This window comes from Polypterus senegalus, chromosome 3, assembly GCF_016835505.1.
Source record: "Polypterus senegalus isolate Bchr_013 chromosome 3, ASM1683550v1, whole genome shotgun sequence".
Classification (NCBI taxonomy): Eukaryota; Metazoa; Chordata; class Cladistia; order Polypteriformes; family Polypteridae; genus Polypterus; species Polypterus senegalus.
The window spans coordinates 232,130,832-232,154,370 of record NC_053156.1 but is presented as its reverse complement, the minus strand read 5'-3'; the positions used below and the strand labels follow the sequence as shown (position 1 = coordinate 232,154,370).

General features: G+C 38.6%; 1 protein-coding gene across 1 annotated transcript in view; it reads left to right on the top strand.

The window, feature by feature from the left end:
* The window catches only part of csrp1a (cysteine and glycine-rich protein 1a), a 31,699-nt gene extending 13,271 nt beyond the window's left edge, over positions 1 to 18,428 (top strand). The window contains exons 3-6 of the mRNA XM_039748743.1: positions 5,033 to 5,201; positions 15,755 to 15,884; positions 16,393 to 16,486; positions 17,920 to 18,428. Of these exons, the coding sequence (XP_039604677.1) occupies positions 5,033 to 5,201; positions 15,755 to 15,884; positions 16,393 to 16,486; positions 17,920 to 17,996 (470 nt within the window). The 3' untranslated portion in view covers positions 17,997 to 18,428. The remainder of the gene's footprint in view (positions 1 to 5,032; positions 5,202 to 15,754; positions 15,885 to 16,392; positions 16,487 to 17,919) is intronic.
* Positions 18,429 to 23,539: the final 5,111 nt, after the last annotated feature.

Below are 23,539 nucleotides of genomic sequence, written 5' to 3'. Positions count from 1 at the left end.
CTTTAACCTCACATTTTTCTGAGGTCTTCGCATTTGAGGAAGTAGATAACCTCCCAGTGATAAAAGGGACTACTAAGGAGGAAGTGAGTGATTTAGAAATTGTAGAGGAAGAAGTACTGCTTAGATTAAATAGACTGAAATAAAACAAATCACCAGGACAAGATATTTACCTTTGAGTTCTCTAGGAAGTTGGAGAGTACATATACAGTATAAACCCTTGATTCATATGTTTAGCAAGTCACTGTGCACTAGGGAAATTCTGAAGGACTGGAAAACAGCAAATATTAACCCGTTATATAAAAAGGGTGACCAGGCAGGTCCATACTACTATAGGCCAGTAAGCTTAATGTGCATCACAGGTAAATTAATGGAATGAATTATTAAGGAAAGGATTGAGCAACACATGGCAAAAACAGGAGTTTTACTGAATAGTCAGGATGGATTCAGACGAGGGAGGATTTTACTAACATGCTGGAATTCTATGAGAAACCAACAAAATGATCAGAGTATTCTACAGTATATCATATTATTGATCTTGACTTTCAAAAAACATTTGATAAGGTGCCACATGAGAGGATGGGCTTCAGACTAAAAAGGGAGGGAGTTCAAGGTGTTGTGTGTAGAATTGGCACAGACACAGAAAGAGTTATGGTGTGAGGAACCCTATTAGAATTGGTTGAAGTTAACAGTCCTGTCCCATAGGGTTCAGTGTGAGGGCTGCTCCCATTTTTAATATGTATAAATGACTTGGATAGGAATATACAGTACGTAAATTGTAAGCTGGTTAAGTTTTCAGACGATACCAAGCCAGGTGGACTGGCAGACTGGAGTCCGTTGAATCATTACAGAAGGACTTAGACAGCATGCAGTCTTGGGCAGATGAAATTTAATGTAATTAAATATAAAGTATTACATGTAGCAAGTGAAATGATTTGAAAACACAATGGAAAATTACCTAAAAATTGAAGGTACACCTTATGAGAAGTATATAGACATGGTAGTTAGCTTGTTCAGAGTTCAGAATCCTTTAAAAGGCTAACAGAATGTTAGGTTATATAGCACAATGTGTAGAGTACAATTTCAAGAAGGTTATGCTCAAGCTTTATAATGCACTGGTTAGACCTCACCTGGAGTACTGTGTGCAGATTTGTTCTCAAGGCTACAAAAAGGACATAGCAGCGCTGGAAAAAATCCAGAGAAGAAGCTCCAGGGCTACAGTTGATGAATTATGAGTAAAGATTAAAAGAGCTGTGCCTTTTCAGTATAACCAAAAAAAAGATTAAGAGGAAACATGATTGAAGTGTTCAAGGCCTTTGAACATGGGAAAGGTGCTACATAATAAAATGTATTTTGCAGATTGAGACTGTTATTTTAAAATGTACATCAAGAACATGGGGACATAGTCAAAATTGTTAAGCGGAAATTTTGTACAATCGTTAGGTAATTTTCGTTTACATAGAGAACCATAGGCACTTGGAATAAGTTACCAAGTGGTGTGTTAGACAGCAATACTTCAGGGTCTTTCAAAACTAGACTTCATGTTAACTTTGGAAGAATTAAGTGGATAGGACTGGCGAGCTTTGTTGGGCTGAGTGGCCTGTTCTCATCTAGATTGTTCTAATGTTAGAAGAGAAAAATCTTTTGAAACATGGCATGTTTCTTGTATACTACTGTTGTATACAACTAATTACTTAGCAGTTATATTGGTTTTGGGAATTGTAAGTAATCTAGAGATGATTTAAAGTATACAAGAGGGTGTGTATAGGTTATGTAAAAATAATACGCCATTTTATGTAAGGGAAGTGAGCATCAATGGATTTTGGTATGCATGGAAGGTCCTGGAACCACTCCCCAACAGATACAGTAGGACGACTATACAGTATATGTACTGTATGTATATTTATTATTGAAAGGCACTGCCCAGAAATAATATTCTAGCAATAAGAAAACTGCCTTAACAGTGTGATGCCTTGGTGTTGCGGTTATTGCTTCACCGAGAACTTGTATTTGATATAAATGTGTCCTTTGTCCAGGAGCTCCAAAGGCATCCAAAGCATGTAGCTATAAAGGTCAAACTGAGGCCTTATTTGGTAAAAACATGTGAAGCTCGCCACGTAAAAGAATTCCTGTAAGTATGTATTAGTTCTTACTAATTGTAATGAAGAAATAAGATGAAAACAGAAGCACACAACACTTACATATTTGCTCTTTTTTACTGCTTCTGTTTGACTAACAGCACACAGCTGCAGACACTCATCCTTTATAAGAGTAAGTAAATGAACCCTCCTCTGTTACAAGAATTTAACATCTGGAACCTAAACATTGTTCATGGGTTGTCTTTTGTTAGTAACTATAGAATAAAGTCCCTGAGGGGACATGTTGAGAATGGAAAACAGGATACTGCACATTTCATTTTACCAACAACAAAAATGCATTATTCCAATGTTAGTGTTTAGCTTTCCGTACTTTTTTCACCCCAAGGTGGTACACAGCATAGAATGTAGCCACTTCTCCCCAGCCAGGTTTTTAAGGCTTCAAACCTTAAATCAGAAGGTTACTATTTTGTATTCCTTCATTAATTCTTTTGTGCCCCATAGCAAGTCATTAAACTTTGCGATGTTTCTGTACTTCTTTACATTTAAAGCACTTTGGAATGTAAGTTACAATAGGAAAGGTGCTTTACAAAAATCAAGGTTGCTGTGGTTTTATTACTACTTGACCAGTGACAACACAGTAGTAAACAATTTTACCATGTTGTAAAAGCTGTTGCTATATCTTGAAGAGGAAAATATGTTTTGTTGATCTTTCATCAGGTTTCTTTACCATATTGCCTATTTAAAAAAAACAAGAATAGCTAAAGATGATAAGGGACTGACACATTGCTGACTGATCGTCTTCCTCAAGGACTTAACTGTGTTTCAGACATTTTAAAAAATGCCAGGTCAGATTATGTCTGGAACTACTGTATAACTTGGTGATTTATCTTGTTACGTTGGATTAGTCTAATGTGTGCTAATTTTGGATAATTCACTTGATCTTTATATCGCCCCATTGTTCACAGCCTTGCTTTAGTGTTTGACCATTAATACTATTTGGTTTTATCAAAACAAAATATAATTTGTTGGAAGCCTAAAAGAGACTTGTTGATAGTGTCATATGCTGTATTTTAGGCTGTCAACCATATGTCAATTGTTGCATAAACAGTGTGGCTGAGTACACAAGACAGTTGTCTTTAAACCAGGTTACTAACTGACTCTTCACCTGCCTCACTGTGTGACTCTGAGCAAGTTCTCAACCTGTAAAAAATATGTATGGAAGCATGTTTTTTTAATTTAAATACAGTATTTGTAAAGTGCTGTGGAATTGTGTTCATACCCTAAAGATGCTACGTAAAATAAAATTGTTTAGCAATCACTGTTTGTTTGGATTTTGTTTGACTGCCAGGGTTATCTCACAGTCTTCTGATGTTTTTCAGCATTTCAGGGACATACAGGTGAGATTCACTTATAAGTCTGCAGCCATACCACCTGAATCTTAGAACAGGTCATCCACCCAAAGCTAAAAACATTTGGGCCCGGCCAGTACTTTTATGAGAGACCATCTAAGAAAAACTTGGGTTGCTACTGGAAGAGGTGTTAGTGAGACAAACAGGGAGTACATACCCTGTGGTCTGTGTGGATTCTAATACCCAAGTGCAGTGATGGGGACACTGCTGTATAAATGACACCATCCTTCAGATTAAATGCAAAACAAACCCCCTCACTCTCTGTTGCCATTAAAGACACCTGGGCATCTTTCAAAAAGAGTAGGGTTTACCTCGATATCATGCCTAACTTGCCCACATAGGCTGGGTCATTCTGGCCCCTATTCATCACCTGTCTCTAACTGGCTATCTTTCTCACCCTCTCATCCTCTCTAACTATGTAAAGTGCTTTAAGCAATGAGAAAAATGCTATATAAATGTAATTAATTATTATTTGTGTTATTATTATTATTATTACTCTAAATTGGCTCAATGTAGCTGTATGCATAATTTATTAGTTTCACATCCATGGCTGGATTACACTCAGGGCTGCAAGAATAGACTCCCGCACCCTGTCACTCTGAATTAAAATGAGTTCATTTAAAAAAAAAATAGTAACTGTTATAGTAGTACTTTGGAGGCCTGAATATCTCACCTTTACAATACTTTGGAAACATTAGCTGAATGGGAATTGACAAGTTATACTGACCTGAATAACCCAAACTTGTCCAAAGGTTTCTTAGATCCTTGTACAGTATATGCATTCATTTAATGACTGACTAATATGACATTCAAACACTTTTCCTGTTTAGAAGAACATTACACCTTTCCCACTTGCACCAAAATCCATTTGTAAGAAAGGCGGCACAGTCCTCTACTCAGCTCCGTAAACCTGTATTCAAATTACAGCCAAGTCACTGTCTATAGGTGGAGTTTGCAAATTCTCCTCATATTCATTCAGATTTATGCAGGTAATATGATTTCCTCATACATACAAAGACATGTGGGTTAGTTAAACTGGCGATAATATAACAGTGCTGACTTAACAGCATCATAAGCCTCTGCTGGGGACCCTGTTTTTATAGCATAACAGAAACATACATAGGAATAAGAAACATTGTGGGCCCCTGGTCAGTGCCCAATTTGCCCATATGTTAATATGGCTCTCAATTTGAACAGTATGAGTTAGCATGGGGGTGGACATTATAATGGACTTCTATCCATGATTGGTTTCTCCCTAATCAAGTGGGTTAGTAATGAATGGATAATGATGATGATTAGAAAATAACACGCAGTATATGGTACTATCCTGGCTGTCTGTGAATAACTAAAAAGTGTCGGAAGCAAACACCAAAAGCTTCCCTTTTGGAAGAAGTATAGAAGATTCATGTTGTAGATGTGATATAATCAAGGACAACAGCGGTGATAACATTTTCTTTTTGTCTAATCAGGAAAGTCTCACTAATTCTTATTTCTTTCTTTGTGTGTGGTCATCTTTTTGCTTTACAGTGGTGTGCAAGAAGAACCTGGACAGTACCACAGTAGCTGTTCATGGAGAAGAGATCTACTGCAAAGCTTGCTATGCCAAGAAGTATGGTCCGAAAGGCTATGGTTATGGACAAGGAGCAGGAACGCTGAGCATGGACAAGGGCGAGGCACTTGGGATAAAGCATGATGAGTAAGAATGCCGCCTGACCAAGGGTACAAACTGGTGTAGCAATCATCTACCAGAGCACAAAGCTGACTGTGGATCAATTTAGTCACCTTCTAGTGACTGCTAAAACCACATGAAACATATTCTTTGCATTGCTCTTCCTCTCCTCTGCCTCACATTAATAACAGACATCGTAAAAGATAGGCAGTGCTCATGCTAAACTTTGCTCTTCAAACTTAGAGTTGAATTCTGCATTACTGCCTATTTTATATTTCCATGAGGAGTTTGCGAACTTTCCTGTCTTTGTATTGCATATCAGTTTGAATATATGTGTATTTTGTGTTTGATTCTTGCATTTATTCATTTTGTGTCATTTCTGTTAGTTTCAATTACCATTTATTATTTGTGTTGTGCGCGTTTAATGTGTCTCCATTCCCTGGACTCTGTGGGTTGAGCCCCTGAAGGTGGGGATACCCTTGTATTATAACTATTGAGTCAGCAGTCAAATATTGTAGTTTTGATCTGGAGTCCCAAATATGGAAAAAGAGTCTGAGCTCTTCAAATAAGGAATTACTGGTCAAGCCAGGATTCCTTTGCCTGCCTAGAAAATGCCTCACTCCAATAGGTTTAATCTCAACTCTACTGGCTGGCCTCAGGCTTTACAGGCCCAAAGGCTTCAAAAATAAACTTAAATGCCTCAAAATCAGGCCAAAAAGCCATACAAGGCATAGGTTGAATGTAAACCTTCAACCTGTACACAAATTTGAAAATTAGATAAAACAAGGCAACCCTCTTCAGAGCAAAAACACACAAAAATGATTTGCCTGAAAGGGTATCCCAAGCGTACAAACCCCAATAAAAAAGTGAAAAAAAAATCCAATAACAGAACAGAAAAAATATAGAAAATCCAGAGGTTCTCCAAATACATAAAATATACTCAAACAACTAAAATACTGCACTTCTGACTCTCACCTCTTCTGGAATAAATAGCCAGAAGGAGGACCCAGCAGGGTGGCTCCACCTCCTGGAGCTCAACCCACAAAATTGTTGGGAATAGAGATTCATTTGAAGGGAAAGAAAACAAATAATAAAAATGTGAAACTAACAAAAATAACACAAAAACATAAAAAATAATAATCAAAGTTAACAAAAACTGCAATAAAACATACAATACAGATAAATTCAAACTGATCCATAACACTTTAGCTCATTGTGAATTTCCCCTTGGGATTAATAAAGTACCTATCTATCGATCTTATTATTTTTTAGGAAAGGACCAAGAGATAACCTTGTTAGGGAAAACAAAGCATGGTCAATACTGGAGAAAACTGATTATTAAAATGAAAATATAAACCAAAAGAATTGCAGTCAAACAAGAGTTGCAGCCGTCAATAACAAAGTCAGAAAGAAAGCACACAATGCTAACATTTTGTCCAACTTTGAATAGCAAATAAAGTCTTGTAACAATCCTTTATACTATCATGCAACATAATGTCATCAATTATGCACTCCCTAAAGGATTGTTGGAAATTGCCATACCAATGGAGAGCGGTAAACTCTCAAATATGGAGACATTAATGAAGTGAACAACACCAAAAACGACAGTAAAAAATATTTTTTTTATATTTTAAATAAGGCGGTAACTCAAAAAAAAAAACTAATAGCAGAATTAGACTGGTTTATAAATACTCCTTAACAAGATAATTAAAATTAAAGCCCAGGAAAAATGCAAAGAAGTCTACAAGTCATAACCGAGCCTCCTCATCTAGGATGCAGGCTCCGATTGCATCCATAAGGCTTTGAAAGGCATCAGGAATGAAACCTAGACAGGAGATCATGAATATGAATAACACTTGAGCAAACCCAAGTATGATCTTCAGTGTAGCAAGTACTCTAAACCCGTGCCCCTATGACAGGAATCCACAATGTACTGAACTTAATATTCATTAGACCCATCAACAGAAACAGGTGTTGTGGGAGTTTTGGGGAAATAATATAGGTAATGACCAACGGGTTTTAACCTAGAACCATGAAAGGTTGAATGACTTTTAAATGGAGCATGTCGTTCTAAACTACAGGATACTCATCCAGCTAATCTTCTAATCACATGGGGGCCAATTTAACTAGGTGCTGGTTAATAAAATGGAACCCGTAGACGAATATCATGGGTGGCAAGCCACAATTTTTGTCCAATTTTAAATATAGGCGTTCTCCTTCTACCATCCACAAATTGCTTAGCTGACTCATCTGCCATCTTTAGGTTCTTCCGATCCAGCTGCCTGAAGAAGGGGCCTGAGTTGCCTCGAAAGCTTGCATATTGTAATCTTTTTAGTTAGCCAATAAAAGGTGTCTGTTTGCTTGGATTTTCTCTACATTCATAATGGCTAACACGGTACAACACCCTAGTACTTCAAAATTAAGCAAGTAAGTGATCATTCCATTCTTTTTGACAAGAATGAATAATACACTGAAGGAATTGTTCAAAATTCTAATTTACTCTCTCAGTTTGGCCAATAGTTTCAGGGTGGTAACTGGACGATATATTTACAGTATAACCCATAAACTTATAAAACACTTTCCATAAATTGTGATCCTTGGCCAGAAAGAACTGAAGATAGGAATCCTTTTAAACATATTTGTAAGAAAAATATGACCTTACTCCTTGGCAGAAGAGAGCTTCTTGAGCAGAATAAAATTGGAATAGTTAGAAAGATATTCAACAAAAACAAAAATTGTATTATAACCTTAATCGCTGATAAAATTCATTAAAACTGATTTCCACAGTTGAAATGGGTATGACATAGGCTGCATCAAAGTGATGGATAATCCAAGAAATGGTTCAGACCTACAGCAGATTCTGCATACAGAATTGTGACCTTTTGTTTTTTTCTGCATATTTTGCTACTTAAAATATTATTTTAGATTCACTAATGTCTGAGATCTTCCAGGGTGGCCAAATATTGTAGACCCATTAGACCAATTCAACATTGGACCTTTCAGATTATGAAGAACACAGTAAGTGCCTGCAGGTAAATTAAGGATGACAGGTTTAAAAGATTGAGCTGACCAAATGTGATCTTTCAAAGAAGGAGGAGGAGTTGAAATTGTAGCACCTACAAATTTATTTTGTACGATAATGGTTTCAAGATTTTTCTGAATATTATCAGGTTTGTGAATATGTGACAATGCATCTGCCGAACAATAAGAAATTTCAAAATAAAATCTGTTAAAGAAAAGGGAACAAATAACATGACAAGCATTTAGTTATGTAGTATATTTTAAGAAAGCTAAATTTATATGGTCTGTAAACATTACAAAAAGGTATTTTGCCCATTTAAACTAATGCATCCATTTGTCTAATGCTAGTTTTAATGCCAAGAGTTTACAAGTCAATTACGTCACAACTTCTTTCGCAGGAAGTTTTTTGAAAAGGAAGCATATACAGTAGATGTGTATAGGTCATTGTTTGAATATTCCTGTAATAAGAAGGTCCGTACACCAATAATAGACATATCACTTCTAAAATAAATTGGTAAAATGGGTCAGTGGTAGCGCTGCTGCCTCGCAGTTAGGAGACCTGGGTTCACTTCCCGGGTCCTCCCTGTGTGGAGTTTGCATGTTCTCACCTTGTCTGCGTGGGTTTCCTCCCACAACCCAAAAACTTGCAGGTTAGGTGTGTTGGCGATCCTAAATTGTGCTTAGTGTGTGTGTGTGTGTCTGTCCTGCGGTGGGCTAGCGCCCTGCCTGGGATTTGTTCCTGCCTTGTGTCCTGTGTTGGCTTGGATTGGCTCCAGCAGACCCCTTTGTTAGGATATAGTGGGTTGGATAATGGATGGATGGGTCAGGATGTCTCAAGGTAGGAGCTGTTACTAAATAGCACTTTTAATTTTTTCAAAGGCAATCTGTGCTTCTTGCGTCCAACAGAAGTTATTATATATTTTTTAAATTATAGAAGTTATTGGTGCTAAAATACTTTATGAAACTGCTATATTAATTAGGGACTCTCATGAATCACTGTACTTGCTCAACATTCTCAGTTTCTTTTCAGCTTTGGATTGCTCAATTATCAGTTCTTTTTGTGTGATCTCATAGACCAAAAATAACACCTCCTCAGTATGAAATTAACATTTTTTAAGCTTTACAAAAATAAGGCTCATTCTAAGACATTGTAGTACTTCCTTAACATGTAATATGTGAGCTTTGATATCTTTAAAAAGGATTGAACATCATCTATATAAATCAGTACAAAACTCCCTAATATATCATAAAAATGTCATTAACAAATACCTGAACTATGGTGAGTGCATTAGCCAATCTATAGGGCATTACTCAGTATTCGCAATTCCTTGTGGTGGCATTGAATGCAGTCTTCCACTTGTCATGGCCACATGTTGTAATCAGATTATAAGCACTCTGCAAATTGAGCTTGGTAAAAATTAAAGAGCCCCTGACTTGATTTAGAAGAGAAGAGAGGATGAGGATAATTATTTTTCACCTATATTCAGTTTACTGATTTATAACCTATACAAGATTGTAGACCTTCATCTTTCTTCTCTACATACAAAAAGCCAATTCCTACAGGACTATTAGAAGATAAAAACATTTTGCAGATTGACTTTACTATACTCTTCCATAGCCATTGTCTCAGGATGACTAAAGAGAGTAGTTTCCCTATAGGAAAAGGACCATTAGGTAACAAATCAAATTCCCTGTGAGGTAGTAGTTCATGTGAGTAGCCTTAATTAAATACATCTAAAAATGTGCTGTATTCATTTGGTAGAATATTAATGTAAGAATAACAGACTGAAGGATGAACAATAATCAAACAGTTCTGGATGCACATATGATTCCATGCTAGTATATCCTTCTTTTTCCAGTCGATACTATATTATGTTTTTGTAGTCAAGCTAAGCCTAAAATTAGTTGTTGTAATAACTGACTGAATTATAAAGAAGGAAGTGGATTCATGATGAAATAGTCCAATTTGTAAATGAACAGGACATGTGATAACTTCTAAAGGATCATTAACAAAGGGCTTACCATTCGCAGATAAAATTGGTGGCTTTAATTTCAGAGGTTCAGGTTTAATACCTAATACTTGAAGCAGTGAGACACTAATAAAATCATCATCTGTTCCACTATCAATTATGACTAAAATTTCTGTACCATTAACTATTGCAGGTACATTTATTAAGCTGTTAAACAGTGAATGGCAACCATTCCCTAATTTTCCACTACTAACAATTTTATTTCCACTTGCTTTTCTTAATGAACATTTGTTATAATAATTTCTTAGAATTTGTACATCTTTAGCCATAGATACCATTTCATTAAACAGACTGAAATAAATGCCAGTAGCTTGTTCCTACATTTGTGTCCTTTGTGCCTGCTGTTTTGACGCTATCAGATCAATCTCGGAAGAGGTATGCCTTCTCAGGGTTCAACATACATTTTCAAGATTCTGTATTGACTATCAGCTCATCAGTATTATTTTTATGAAAGGATCAGGAGATAACCATAGTCAGGAAAACAAAGCAAGCTTAATAAAGGAAGTTCATAGAAAACAGATTATGAGAATCAAAATGCAAACTGAAAGAATAGTTGTCAAAAGAGAGTTTTGAGGGGTCAGTAACAGAAAGTCATAAAGAAAGTCTCATAAATCGCTATGTTTTTGTGCAATCTTGGATAATGAATAAAGTCCCAAGGTGATTCTTTGTACTGTTACTGAACATGATGTCATCAATCATGCAGTAGATCATGGAAATGATAAAGACTTGCTCCACTGACAGACTGAGCAGATCGTTCCTCCCCCACACTATGTGACGCTTCAATTCCACCCGGGGGAGTAAATGCTAACATTACTCAAAGTTATTGTCTGCTTTTACATGCATTTTTATTTCTATATAATTTAATATTGTTTTTTTTTTTTTTTTTGTTATCAGTATACTGCTGCTGGATTATGTGAATTTCCCCTTGGGATTAATAAAGTATCTATCTAAATTGCTACGGCAATGGAGCATGCTAAACACTCAATCGTGGTGACATCCATTAATGAAACAGAATGGTATCAAAAATGATGGTAAAAAATGATTAAAGTAAAACAGTAATTAGAAAATAGCAGAATAGCAGACTTACAGTTTTAGAAATATAAAGCCCCCAAACAAAATATTTTTGATTTTTACCTATAAATATAAACCCAGCGAAACGTTTCACCTGATGCAAATCTAAAATGTACTTTCTTTGCTTGAATCCTCTTAAGGCTTAGTAAAGGATGTACTTCCATTCCTTGCTGGAGGGCTGCAGCCATTCATGCCTCTAACCTCTCTCCTCTTCCTGCCTGTGATGAACTGTCTGCCAACTGCTACAATATTTTCTCACAAGCCCAGTAACAGACACAAAGTAATTTTACACACCAGCTTTTTAATTTGTTTTTGGTTACTCTCCACAGTTTTGATTTTCAGGCATTTAAGTGGTCCAAAGTGTTAATCAAGGACCCCAGACACCCGAAACCCATGTACTTTGCACCTTAATTAATTAAAGCTAGTTGAATTTCATGCAACACTATGGTTACATATTTGGCTAAATCTATCCAGCCACCTGATAAAATCTATTTTAAGGGATGTTTGTGCATTGCTAATCCTTGTTTCTGCTTTACTTGAATATCAGCCCATCCATGGATTATTGCCTCACATCCAATGAGTGCACAACTGTTGAGAAGGGGAGGGGCTGGATCAGAGATGGTGATGGGTATTTGTCCGTACATTGCCCTCCTCTTTGCTACTGTTAGTTTGCAGACTGTTCCTGTGTGTCAGTTAGTTGTGCTTCTCTCTTCTCCCTGGCAAAGAGGGGGGAGTGCAGGAGAAACTAATTGAATAATCTGCATTTTAGATTGGGCTGCATTTATTCTTTCTCCACAACAGTGAAGTGGCAGTTTAAGACTATTTTATATGTTTTGTCATTTTCATCTTTTGTTTAATTTGTTATCTTACACAAGCTTCACAGATGACTGAAGTGGCCTGTGACGTGCGTAATGAATTTGGCATTTACAAATATATTTAATCACCTAGAATATTCAGTCGTGGCCTCCCTACACCCCATCTGTCTGCTTCGGTTATCACTTGCATTCAGTCTCGACTCACATATATTGTCAACATGAACAGATGGGATAGCAACAACCTTCACCCTTTTCAGATATACAAATTCCATTTGAAATATAAAACAGATTTAAATTCCAACAGCAGAGTGCCTTCCAATGCACCATTTGAGCCTGTGCTTAGCAATTTCATTGATTTATGTTTTTATTTCCTGTTCTGATCTAAAACCTGACATTGCAGTGGTGACTGTTTTCTTTCGAATGTATCTGCCCCACAATATAAGCAGAATACATCTCTGGTTTGGGGACAGCTTTAGTGTTCTGTTTTTGTATCTGTCTAATCCTGTTTAGGGTCAGAGCTTTTAATTTTCTTATAAGAATTAGTTTTGTTATCAGATTTTTCCTTTAGTTTCTTTTAAAGTATTTTTTTTTTTTTACAAATGGGAATTAACAGACAGTATACAGCAGTAGAAATACCAATGTGTCCCATTGAGGACCTGTAAATTTACATCTGCTCGTGTGTGTGCTCACCATTCAGGGGTTCCTTTAATCAACAGTGTGAAAAAAGTACTACCATATATTCTTAAGCAATAACTAATCAAGTTCAAGTGAATAATACATAAACATCTTTGTTAAACTACATAGAAAAGATAAACCAACTCAGGTAGGAAATTTCAATATTAACATAGAATCAACAAAATGGAAACCGCCATTAAGTCTACCCATTATCTAAACCTGCTTATTCCAATTCAGGGTTGAGATGGGTCAGAGCCTACCCTGGCTGCATCTGGCATTATGCAAGACACTGAACAGGGGGCTAGTTGCTATAAGATCACAAAATAATATATACTTCCATCGGTGCAGATGCTGGACAGTGATTAATATGCTGGAACAAAACTTAGATAGTACAATGATATTGCAGGACTAGGTATGGGAAACAATGGTTATGAGCAACCTAGAACGAGTTTCTTACTTTTATGCACATTTTGAGATACTCTCCAACAATATGCCCGATTATACCATGTACTACAGATGATAATCGGTTTAAGGAATAGTTAAACTTTGTTCACCTGCCTCACAGCTCTGAGTGATTCAATTTCAATCCCTTTCCAGTCAGCATCTGTTTGTTGTTGACATGTTCTGCCCATGTTTGCATGTATTTCTTTCTGTTTACTCCAGTGTTCCTGCCTCATCTCAAAGTTTCACATATTCACTCAATAGGACACTCTCCGGTGGTCTTGTGTGGCTGAGTCAGTGTGTGTGTGTGTGTGTGTGTAAATGTCCCCGATGACAGACTGTTGCCTCATTCAGGGTTGTGTCCTGCTGTTTTTGCTGCTAGATCTCACCGGCCAGGTTCCACCACCCCTCCAGTGTATTAAGCATATCTGAAAATAAATGGATGGATCATTAAATTAGAAAAATGTGATTTTTGTTGAATTAATAATTTGAATGAATTTAAGTATACGTGGAAGTCTATCAGATTTATTTGTTAGAGCACGTTAATTTTCAGATAGCACTGAAATGAATGTTATCATTCCCATTATATTTACTGTGTTATAACACTTTTCAAAGATGTGCACAGCTTTTCACAGTACATTCAAAAGAACTGCATACTTTCTTGTAAAACAAATCAAACACACTGGCATCGCTCCAGACATATCATTCCTGCACTGGGTGCCATCCATCTGTCTATCCTGTTTCTTTTGTCACCTAATTAATCCAATTTAGCCCCATAGGTGATTGATCTTATTCTGGCAGCAGAGGGCACAATTTGAGAAACAACTGTAGAGTGCTGTAAGTACATCGGCTGCCAGTATGTGAATTAGCTTAGAAGGTGCTTCTTCTTGTTAAGAAATGTATTAGTGCTATTACGTATTCTTATGAGCATCTCCAGGACCACCTCATTACTTTCACATCTGTAAGCCTACTTAGATCTTGATTCCACAGCTTTCTGACTAAATTGCCTATAATAGAAAACCATGCCGTTATCTCTTTTGGCTTCTATAACAAGCTTGCCATCTCTTTTGGGCTTTTGCAACATTGTCTAGTTTTAGTGGATTTATTTGAACATTCATCCCTGTCACTGATAATTTCACTCGATCATCAGCCCTGTTCCCTTTGTATTATTATATTTTTTTCCACACATTTATGGTACTCGACTTTTGTGTTGTTTATTATTGTGATGATATTGTTCTTTACATGTGCTATATAATATTATCTATTATTTCCTCTCACTCTTTTCTTTCAAAGTTATGTGCCATGTGACATTCCGAATTAGGAGCATCCCCTGCTCATACTATTTAATGAATGTTTCTTTTTATCAATAAGAACATGGACTTTTCCAAGAATCAGTGATTATTGTACATACACAGATACATAAATTCTTATGCCCGCCTAATCCAATTCAGATTCATGGAGGGCTGCTTCAAGGTCAGCAAAAGCCCTGGACAAACACCTGTACTCATGCTCAGCTCAATTTAGAGTAACTTAACCAGGAAGTCTTTGTGGATGCAGAAAGCAAACCTGCACAGACACAGAGAGAACATAAAAACTTCACAATGACAGTGTGTGATTTGAACTCAAAAGATGTGTTGTGGGATATCAGAGGCTGAGTTCAGATATCGATCTGGGAGTGTGGCGTTTGCATGTTCTTACCACAACTGTGTGTGTTGTTTTTTCTCTTAACTAGCTGAAATACCCAGCGTTTCCCTGGAGGAAAATAAAGTGTTTTTTTTATTAATTGTTTGAAAAAAATATAATTAAAAAAACCCCACAACTTCAAAAATAAAAAATTAACAAACAATGATGACTCACTAATGTGCTTGTCGTGCGGTCTTGTATGTATGTTATCATTTAGTTGACGCTTGGAACCGGCCAACTCTATTTAATTTCAAAAGCAACAGGGGCACGGTGGTGCTCAAACATAAAGAATGCTGGCAGTCACCTGCAGTTCGCCTTCTGGTGGTCGTTCTGAGTGTCAACTGGATGATAACATGCATACAAGACCGCAAGATCACCCCCCATCCTACCCAGAAGGGGTGGGTTAGGGTTGATTTCACCCTACAGTATTTTTAGTTGACCAATGAGGAACATGAAAATCAGTCAAGCCATTCGGAAGTGATGCTGGAATATACATACACACACATTGACTTTTATATATATATATATATATATATATATATATATATATATATATATATATATAGATTATTCTGGTATTCCACCCATAACTCTAAACCATACAGGTACAGGTAGTTAAATAAATTGAGCCAGTGTAAGTGAGGGTGGGATTGTCCAGCATTGGGCTCTAAGATACATTGGTATTGGTACCTGCTTTGTGCTCGGTGCTGCTAGGATTGACTTGAACTGGATTGGGGGCTAGAAAAATAGAAGAATGAATAATTTACAATTATTATTGTAAAGAAAATTCCAAAATATTTTTTCTTACCATCATTTATTCATTTTTGTTTTTGGTTTTGAACAGACAGGAATCTCATCGACCAACCAACAACCCTAACACTTCAAAATTTGCCCAGAAATTTGGAGGCTCTGAGGTTTGCCCTCGCTGCAGCCAGGCTGTTTATGCTGCTGAAAAAGTTGTTGGAGCAGGCAAGGTGGGTTGCCTTTCTGTCTATTTTTCTTCATATTTTAAGGGATGAAATTTGAAAATGAAGCTCCAGATAACAGCAGAAGTCACATCACTGAACAAGACATCATGTAGTATCACTGGGATGTTGTTTCAATACCGCGTTCTGTTTTCCCTCAGGAGTGAAACAATCAGCATTTAAATTTAGTCGGTTCCTGCCTTTTTCCTGTTGGTGCCGAGATGTGGTCCAGCATTGGAACAGAATTATTAAACTAACACTCTTGTAAACAGTGCTCAAGCTCCATTCCCCTCAAAGAATCCTATTTTCCTTCTACTTTGCAACAAATGAAATCAGTCAAGAAAGCACAAAAAGCTGCCTTGTATTTTCCAGGGTGTGTTGGGATTCCTCATTGATTCTGGTTTTGACTCACGCAGGAAACGCTAGCTAACAGTAATCCACACACATAGTTACAAGTGTTTCCAGTTTTCCCTGGCATTGATCACATTTGCATTGTGTTTTCCCGACTCATTTACAGGCCTGGCACAAGTCCTGCTTCCGCTGTGCAAAGTGTGGCAAGGGCCTGGAGTCCACTACCTTGGCAGACAAGGATGGCGAGATTTTCTGCAAAGGTAAGCATCTTACCAGACTGGTTAGGGCGAAATGATTCTGAGCACACTTAGGATTGTGCAAGGAATGGGAAACCATGTCATGTAGTCCAAAGGACACCTGCATGTCTTTATAAATGTCTTTCTTGCTCAGTTTTTTTATATTTTTTTTATATAAAACCTTTTGCACAAAACATGAAGAAATCATACTATTTCATCCAGCCAATTCCCAGTGTCCATTGGAACAAGCTGTGAGACGCTGTAAGTCCTCCTTGAGCAAGTCTGTTATTTCAGAGGAGGATGCGAGGTACCTTCAGATTTGCATCTGGGCTCAGCTCCTGCCTCACATGTTACAATGAGCAGATCATCTTAGCGTCTTCTACACCAATGGGGTAATGCCAGGGAGATTTTCTAAATGAGCCTCCCTCAATTCTTCTGTCATTTTAGCTGAAACCCACTGAGTCTATGCTGTCAGTTGGGATTCAGAATCTTTTTGTGTCCATTAGAGAAGGCTGTGTGACATAAAAGTCACCTTGTTGCTGTAGGCAGTTATACTCACTTCTCAACATTACAGTTGTGAACGCTGGCCCGGACACACACAGACGGACAACATAGTTCCACCCAACACACGTTTATTTATACAATATTTACAGTTCAGTGCACTCACAAACCCCAGTGCCTCCAGCACCGATTCCCCCAATGTCCAGGCCACGCAGTCCTATGCCTCTCTTTCCCCTGGCTGCCTCCAGTCCTCACTCCAGCTCCGTCCTCTTCCACCCGACTTCCGCCAATGACTGGAGGGAGGCGGCCCCTTTTATAGGAACCCGGATGGGCTCCATCTGCTTCCCGGCAATCTCCCGCGGACACACCCCCGTGTGGCGTAAGTGCCGGCTGCGCACCCGGAAGCCGTCCGGGTGTCCCCTGTCGTCTTCCCCCCGGCACTTCCTGGTGTGGCGGAAGTACCGGGCTCCCGGGATAATCAGGCACTGGGGCGCCACCTGGCAGTGGCCACAGGTCCCTACAGGGCTGGGCTTCCAAGCCCTGTACCCGAGGCCCCCAACATAACCAGGACGGACGCCCCCTCGCGGTCTGGAGGAGGCACAAGCCCTCCTCTCGTCCTCCTGGGTGTCCCGGCTGGGCTCCAGCCCCGGCCGGGGACCACACAGTGCCTCCGCATTATTTAAGAAATATTGCAGATGAATCACTTGGCAACAAAGCCTAGTGCCCAGGCACTAATGAAAATCAGTGGCTCCTTCTTATTCACCATCACATGCATAGGAATTGACAGGTCTTTCCGTAGAACAGGAGATCTCAAACAGTACATGTGCTGATTAAGTTTAAATCATTTTTCTCCATTTTCTGTGATGAACAATGGATAAGTTAGTTCTAAACATGATTACTGTATAAATATTATCACTGAAAATTAATGCTACTATCAATTATTTGTCTGTTGACAGGATGTTATGCCAAAAACTTTGGACCTAAAGGATTTGGATTTGGCCAAGGTGCTGGAGCATTGGCTTATTCCCAGTAAAGCATGAAGCCATCTAAAGACTGCGCTGAAAAAAAAAATCATTTCATGTTCAAGCTTCTTTCTTTGCGCAAGCTCATTTGCAGATCCTGTTCTGCTGGCCTTCCCATGCAGAGACTCTTGCCTTCATTCACAATCATTTACTTGTTTGAAACAGTGATTGTGTCTAATGTGTCTTCTGCAAATTATTTGGGCCGCGGCCACTTTATTCACTTGTTTGTGTCTTTTTGCTTGCTCCGGCTCTAGCTGCCTGCTTCTGTATTGTAGTTGCATGTGGCTCCATTTACATATGTGAGGTTGAAACATTGCTGATATCATCCATAAAGACTGAAGATGCAGAAAGGCAGACATTGCTTTGCAAGTGCCTATTTATTCGCAAGACGGATGTGTATTTACCAGACCCAATCAGTAATAAACATTTGCCTTGAGAACTATTGACATGTGTGCTTGAATCTGTACTTGTCATACGACTCAGAGAGTGCATATATCAAGGACAGGCATATGAAATTCAGTGACCTGGAATGGACTAGGATCCTTTACTGTTACCTTCTCTCCAAAAATTCACATTATTTGGACACCTGATTTTCAGTATTGCTTTTAAAAGTGGATCGTTTTTATTACATAAGTAAATGCTATTTCTGAAACATAAACAAATTCTTGTTTCTGTACAAAGTCAAACTCTCTCTTATGTAGCTGGTTTTATTGTGAAGTGAGCAATACCATTTATGCAGCTAAGCTGTGAAGGTCATTGTTAGGTCCTTGGCATGCTTAACTTGAATTGTTGTGTTTTGTTTTGGAATCTCTAAAGAAAGAATTTATTCTATTTCACATTGTTTTGTTCTTGTCAGTTAACAGTTTTTGATGCTGTTAATTCATTTCTCACTTCAGTTTTTTATTGCTAAAATCCAATCACTTGTAGACTTGTATTTGTGGCTTGTCATTTTTTCCTTTACCGGCAATGCAAAAACATAGGGCTTTCTTGAAAGAAACATATTTCTTAAGAAAATCAATGTAGAGAGCATCTGCTTTGGCTTTTGTTAATTCATTTAATGGAAAGACTACCTGTTACCTAGTTTCACCTGGCAAATTTTCTAGGCCCCATTTATAGTGCTGTTGGTATGAGCTAATACACAACCAAGTACATTGTGTTTCGGTCCATCTGATGCCGCCAGGTTGCACCAGCGATGCCCTGGTCCAGATCTGGGAAGAGATCCCCCAGGACACCATCCGTCGTCTCCTTAGGATCACGCCCACCCCAACGTTGTCAGTCATGCATACAAGCACGTGGGGGCCATACAAACAACTGAGTACAATTTTGAGTTGCTGCAATGAAATTTTGGAAAAATGGATGAGCCTGCCGCATCATTTTTCACTTTGATTTTCAGGGTGTCTTAGAATTCAGACCTCTGTAGGTTGATCATTTTCATTTCCATCAAAAGATGTGGCATCCTTTCGTTCCTAACGCATTACCCAGTCTATATCAGTATAGATATCCAGCATGATTTTTTTCCCATTGAAATCTGATCTGTTTTCAAAGTGTTCCTTTAATTTTTTTGAGCAGTTTATATATATATACTGTATATATATTTATGTGTGGGGCGGCACGGTGGCGCAGTGGTAGCCTCGCAGTTAGGAGACCCGGGTTCGCTTCCCGGGTCCTCCCTGCGTGGAGTTTGCATGTTCTCCCCGTGTCTGCGTGGGTTTCCTGGGGCTCCGGTTTCCTCCCACAATCCAAAGACATGCAGGTTAGGTGGATTGGCGATTCTAAATTGGCCCTAGTGTGTGCTGTGTGTGGGTGTGTTTGTGTGTGTCCTGTGGTGGGTTGGCACCCTGCCCAGGATTGGTTCTTGCCTTGTGCCCTGTGTTGGCTGGGATTGGCTCCAGCAGACCCCCGTGACCCTGTATTCGGATTCAGCGGGTTGGAAAATGGATGGATGGATGGATGGATTTCAAGACCTCTGGCTGGAGAAAAAGTAGTTTCTCCTTGTCATTAAACATGCAGAATACAAGCAACTTAATAACGATCAATGGCCGCTAGACTTGGCATTTTTTTCCAATCTGACCAACATGTTGAATGACCTTAATTTACAGCTGCAAGGAAAAGAGAACTCCATGGTCAATATGATTAGCTCAGTTAATGCTTTCAAACGAAAAATGCAACATCTGTCCTCAAAGCTGCAGCGCCTTGATTTGGGGAACATCCAAAACCTGGCTCAAAGTGCAGAGCTGGAGTAAATCAATGAAAGTAAGGTTCAATGGCCAGGGGGACAGAAAAACAAAAAACTCAGGCGGCTGGAGAAAAAATAAAATCTGTAGACAGCTTACACCCTCTGGGCATTCTACCTAACATAAATGAAGCAGATTGACAGACGGTTTTAAGACTCAGCTTTACTTGAGCCAATTGCTACATTTAAGTGCTATCCATTTAGGGAAGATGTTGAGGGTGATTCACCCGTATCAAAAATTGCAACACTGTTTCACCTAAAACTCCTCTACAGTGGAGGATGAGACTTTGACACTACAGGTTGACATTCAGCTGAAGTCTGGGGCTCTTGGACAGTTTGGGAACTTACTCACAGAGGAAAAGTACCCAAACATGAGGAAATGTGCTACCTCCTTGACTGCATTATTCGGCTCTACTTATTTATGTGAATCAGCCTTTTCCCACGTGAAGATTATTAAATCCAAATACTGTAGTGACCATAAATATATTGAATTGTTATTGTGCCATAAAGGTTATTCAGTTATGCAAGGTATGACAACATACATTTTATGTATAAAGTATACTCAGTATATTATACTGTATATATATATATAATTTTTAATGTAGGTAAATCATTTCACCCTGGTCATTTTAAAAGTAGCTTGCAAGCCGAAAAAGTGTGGGCACCCCTGACATAGGGTGTCACGGTGGTGCAGTGGTAGTGCTGCTGCCTCGCAGTAAGGAGACTCGGGTTCGCTTACCGGGTCCTCCCTGCGTGGAGCTTGCATGTTCTCCCCGTGTCTGTGTGGGTTTTCTCCGGTGCTCTGGTTTCCTCCCACAGTCCAAAGACATGCACGTTAGGTGCATTGGCGATCCTACATTGTCCCTGGTGTGTGCGTGTGCCCTGTCCGAGGTTTGTTCCTGCCTTGCACCCTGTGTTTGCTGGGATTGGCTCCAGCAGACCCCCGTGACCCTGTGTTAGGATATAACGGGTTGGTAAATGACTGACTGACTGACTGACAGTCATAACATTGCTTTGCATTAGTAACCTAGCAGTAACAACCCATGAGTTCATCATACTGGTCATAGTGGTCCATATTGGTGATGGGCTTTTTTCACAGTCAACATTAATATTGCATATTCTGAAGATTTACACAGAAATACTCTTTTCTCGTTTGAAATGTATTTGTATCTATCTGTGTGAAAATGGAGTCTGTATAAAGTGCCCTTATCAAACCAGGTCTTTTGAAGCTTTTACATTAAATAGGTGTTCAGTGTGTTGGAAGTAATTCTGACTCAGTTGAATTAATAGCCATGTTGTCTTCAATAGCTGTAAGAAATTACGAGAAAGCCCCCATTGGGCCAGAAATCTCAGGTTCAGAGCACGTGAATAACTTAAAACCAATTGACGTCCTAAGGGAGTTCCTTTTTCAGTGTGGTTTCAAGGTCAAGACAATAAGTCCGGTTTTGTGGGAATATGTGTGAATATGCCACCGAACTGAAGAACAAACACTAATTTAAGCAAAAGATGAAGTACAAGATGCATCACATATACTGACAAAACTCAGCCTGTGAGAAGTGATAGGCATATAAAAGTTATAGTTTATACCAGAAAATGACAACTGCCAAAAGCACCAGTTTGATAGGCATATGAGGACATTGCAACTATTATGATCTTTTTCTTTTTTAAAAAAAATCTGCCATTTCCTGCACTCTTGGTGACAGATTTGGATTTATTAAATTTTTTAAGGTCGAGTATTAAAGTCTATGGTTTACTTTCATTACTAAAGTATTTTTCTAGATTTTACATTTTTTATGACAGCATTATTATTTTTCATACGTGTCACCATTTTCTGGAATTTAATAATGTTGCTATGCTGGAATGACCAGGATTGTGTGGTGCGTGACATCACTGATGCAATGTATATTCTAATTTTCTGAAATTGTGGATTCAACTCAAAAGCATTAGAGAACTTTGTGTGTGTATTTAGAATTCATGCCTGAAGCAAGATTCATTGTGAAATGGCGTTAATCGTGTTTCTACAATTACTGGAGATTCTTGGCAGTTCATGTGTGCGTAGGCTTAAAGCTGTCAGTATGTCAGTCCATTGCAGGGTATACATTTTTTCTTCCAGTTTCACTTTTTTTTTATTTCTGTCCAAGCCACAATACCAGGAAGAATTAATGGCTGCTTAATATAGCTAGTTATTTTTTTATATATGAACAGTATTTTTCTTTTATAAAGAAACAGCCATCTGCCCAATTGGCACTACGATGTGGCCTCAAGGCTGTCAGGAGTGGTTCTTTCAGCTTACTGCAGCTTACTTCACTACAAGACGTTTCCAGACCATTTGGTTTAACAGAATATGCCAGCTAAGGTACATTTACACTTTATATAGTAAGTTATTGATAAAGAAATACAAATACAGTGCATCCGGAAAGTATTCACAGCGCATCACTTTTTCCACATTTTGTTATGTTACTGACTTATTCCAAAATGGATTCAATTCATTTTTTCCCTCAGAATTCTACACACAACACCCCATAATGACAACGTGAAAAAAGTTTATTTGAGATTTTTGCAAATTTATTAAAAATAAAAAACTGAGAAATCACATGTACATAAGTATTCACAGTCTTTGCTCAATACTTTGTCGATGCACCTTTGGCAGCAATTACAGCCTCAAGTCTTTTTGAATATGATGCCACAAGCTTGGCACACCTATCCTTGGCCAGTTTCGCCCATTCATCTTTGCAGCACATCTCAAGCTCCATAAGGTTGGATGGGAAGCGTCGGTGCACAGCCATTGTAAGATCTCTCCAGAGATGTTCAATCGGATTCAAGTCTGGGCTCTGTCTGGGCCACTCAAGGACATTCACAGAGTTGTCCTGAAGCCACTCCTTTGATATCTTGGCTGTGTGCTTAGGGTTGTTGTCCTGTTGAAAGATGAACCATCACCCCAGTCTGAGGTCAAGAGTGCTCTGGAGCAGGTTTTCATCCAGGATGTCTCTGTACATTGCTGCAGTCATCTTTCTCTTTATCCTGACTAGTCTCCCAGTTCTTGTCGCTGAAAAACATCCCCACAGCATGATGCTGCCACCACCATGCTTCACTGTAGGGATGGTATTGGCCTGGTGATGAGCGGTGCCTGGTTTCCTCCAAATGTGACGCCTGGCATTCACACCAAAGAGTTCAATCTTTGTCTCAGCAGACCAGAGAATTTTGTTTCTCATGGTCTGAGAGTCCTTCAAGTGCCTTTTGGCAAACTCCAGGCGGGCTGCCATGTGCCTTTACTAAGGAGTGGCTTCCATGTGGCCACTCTACCACACAGGCCTGATTGGT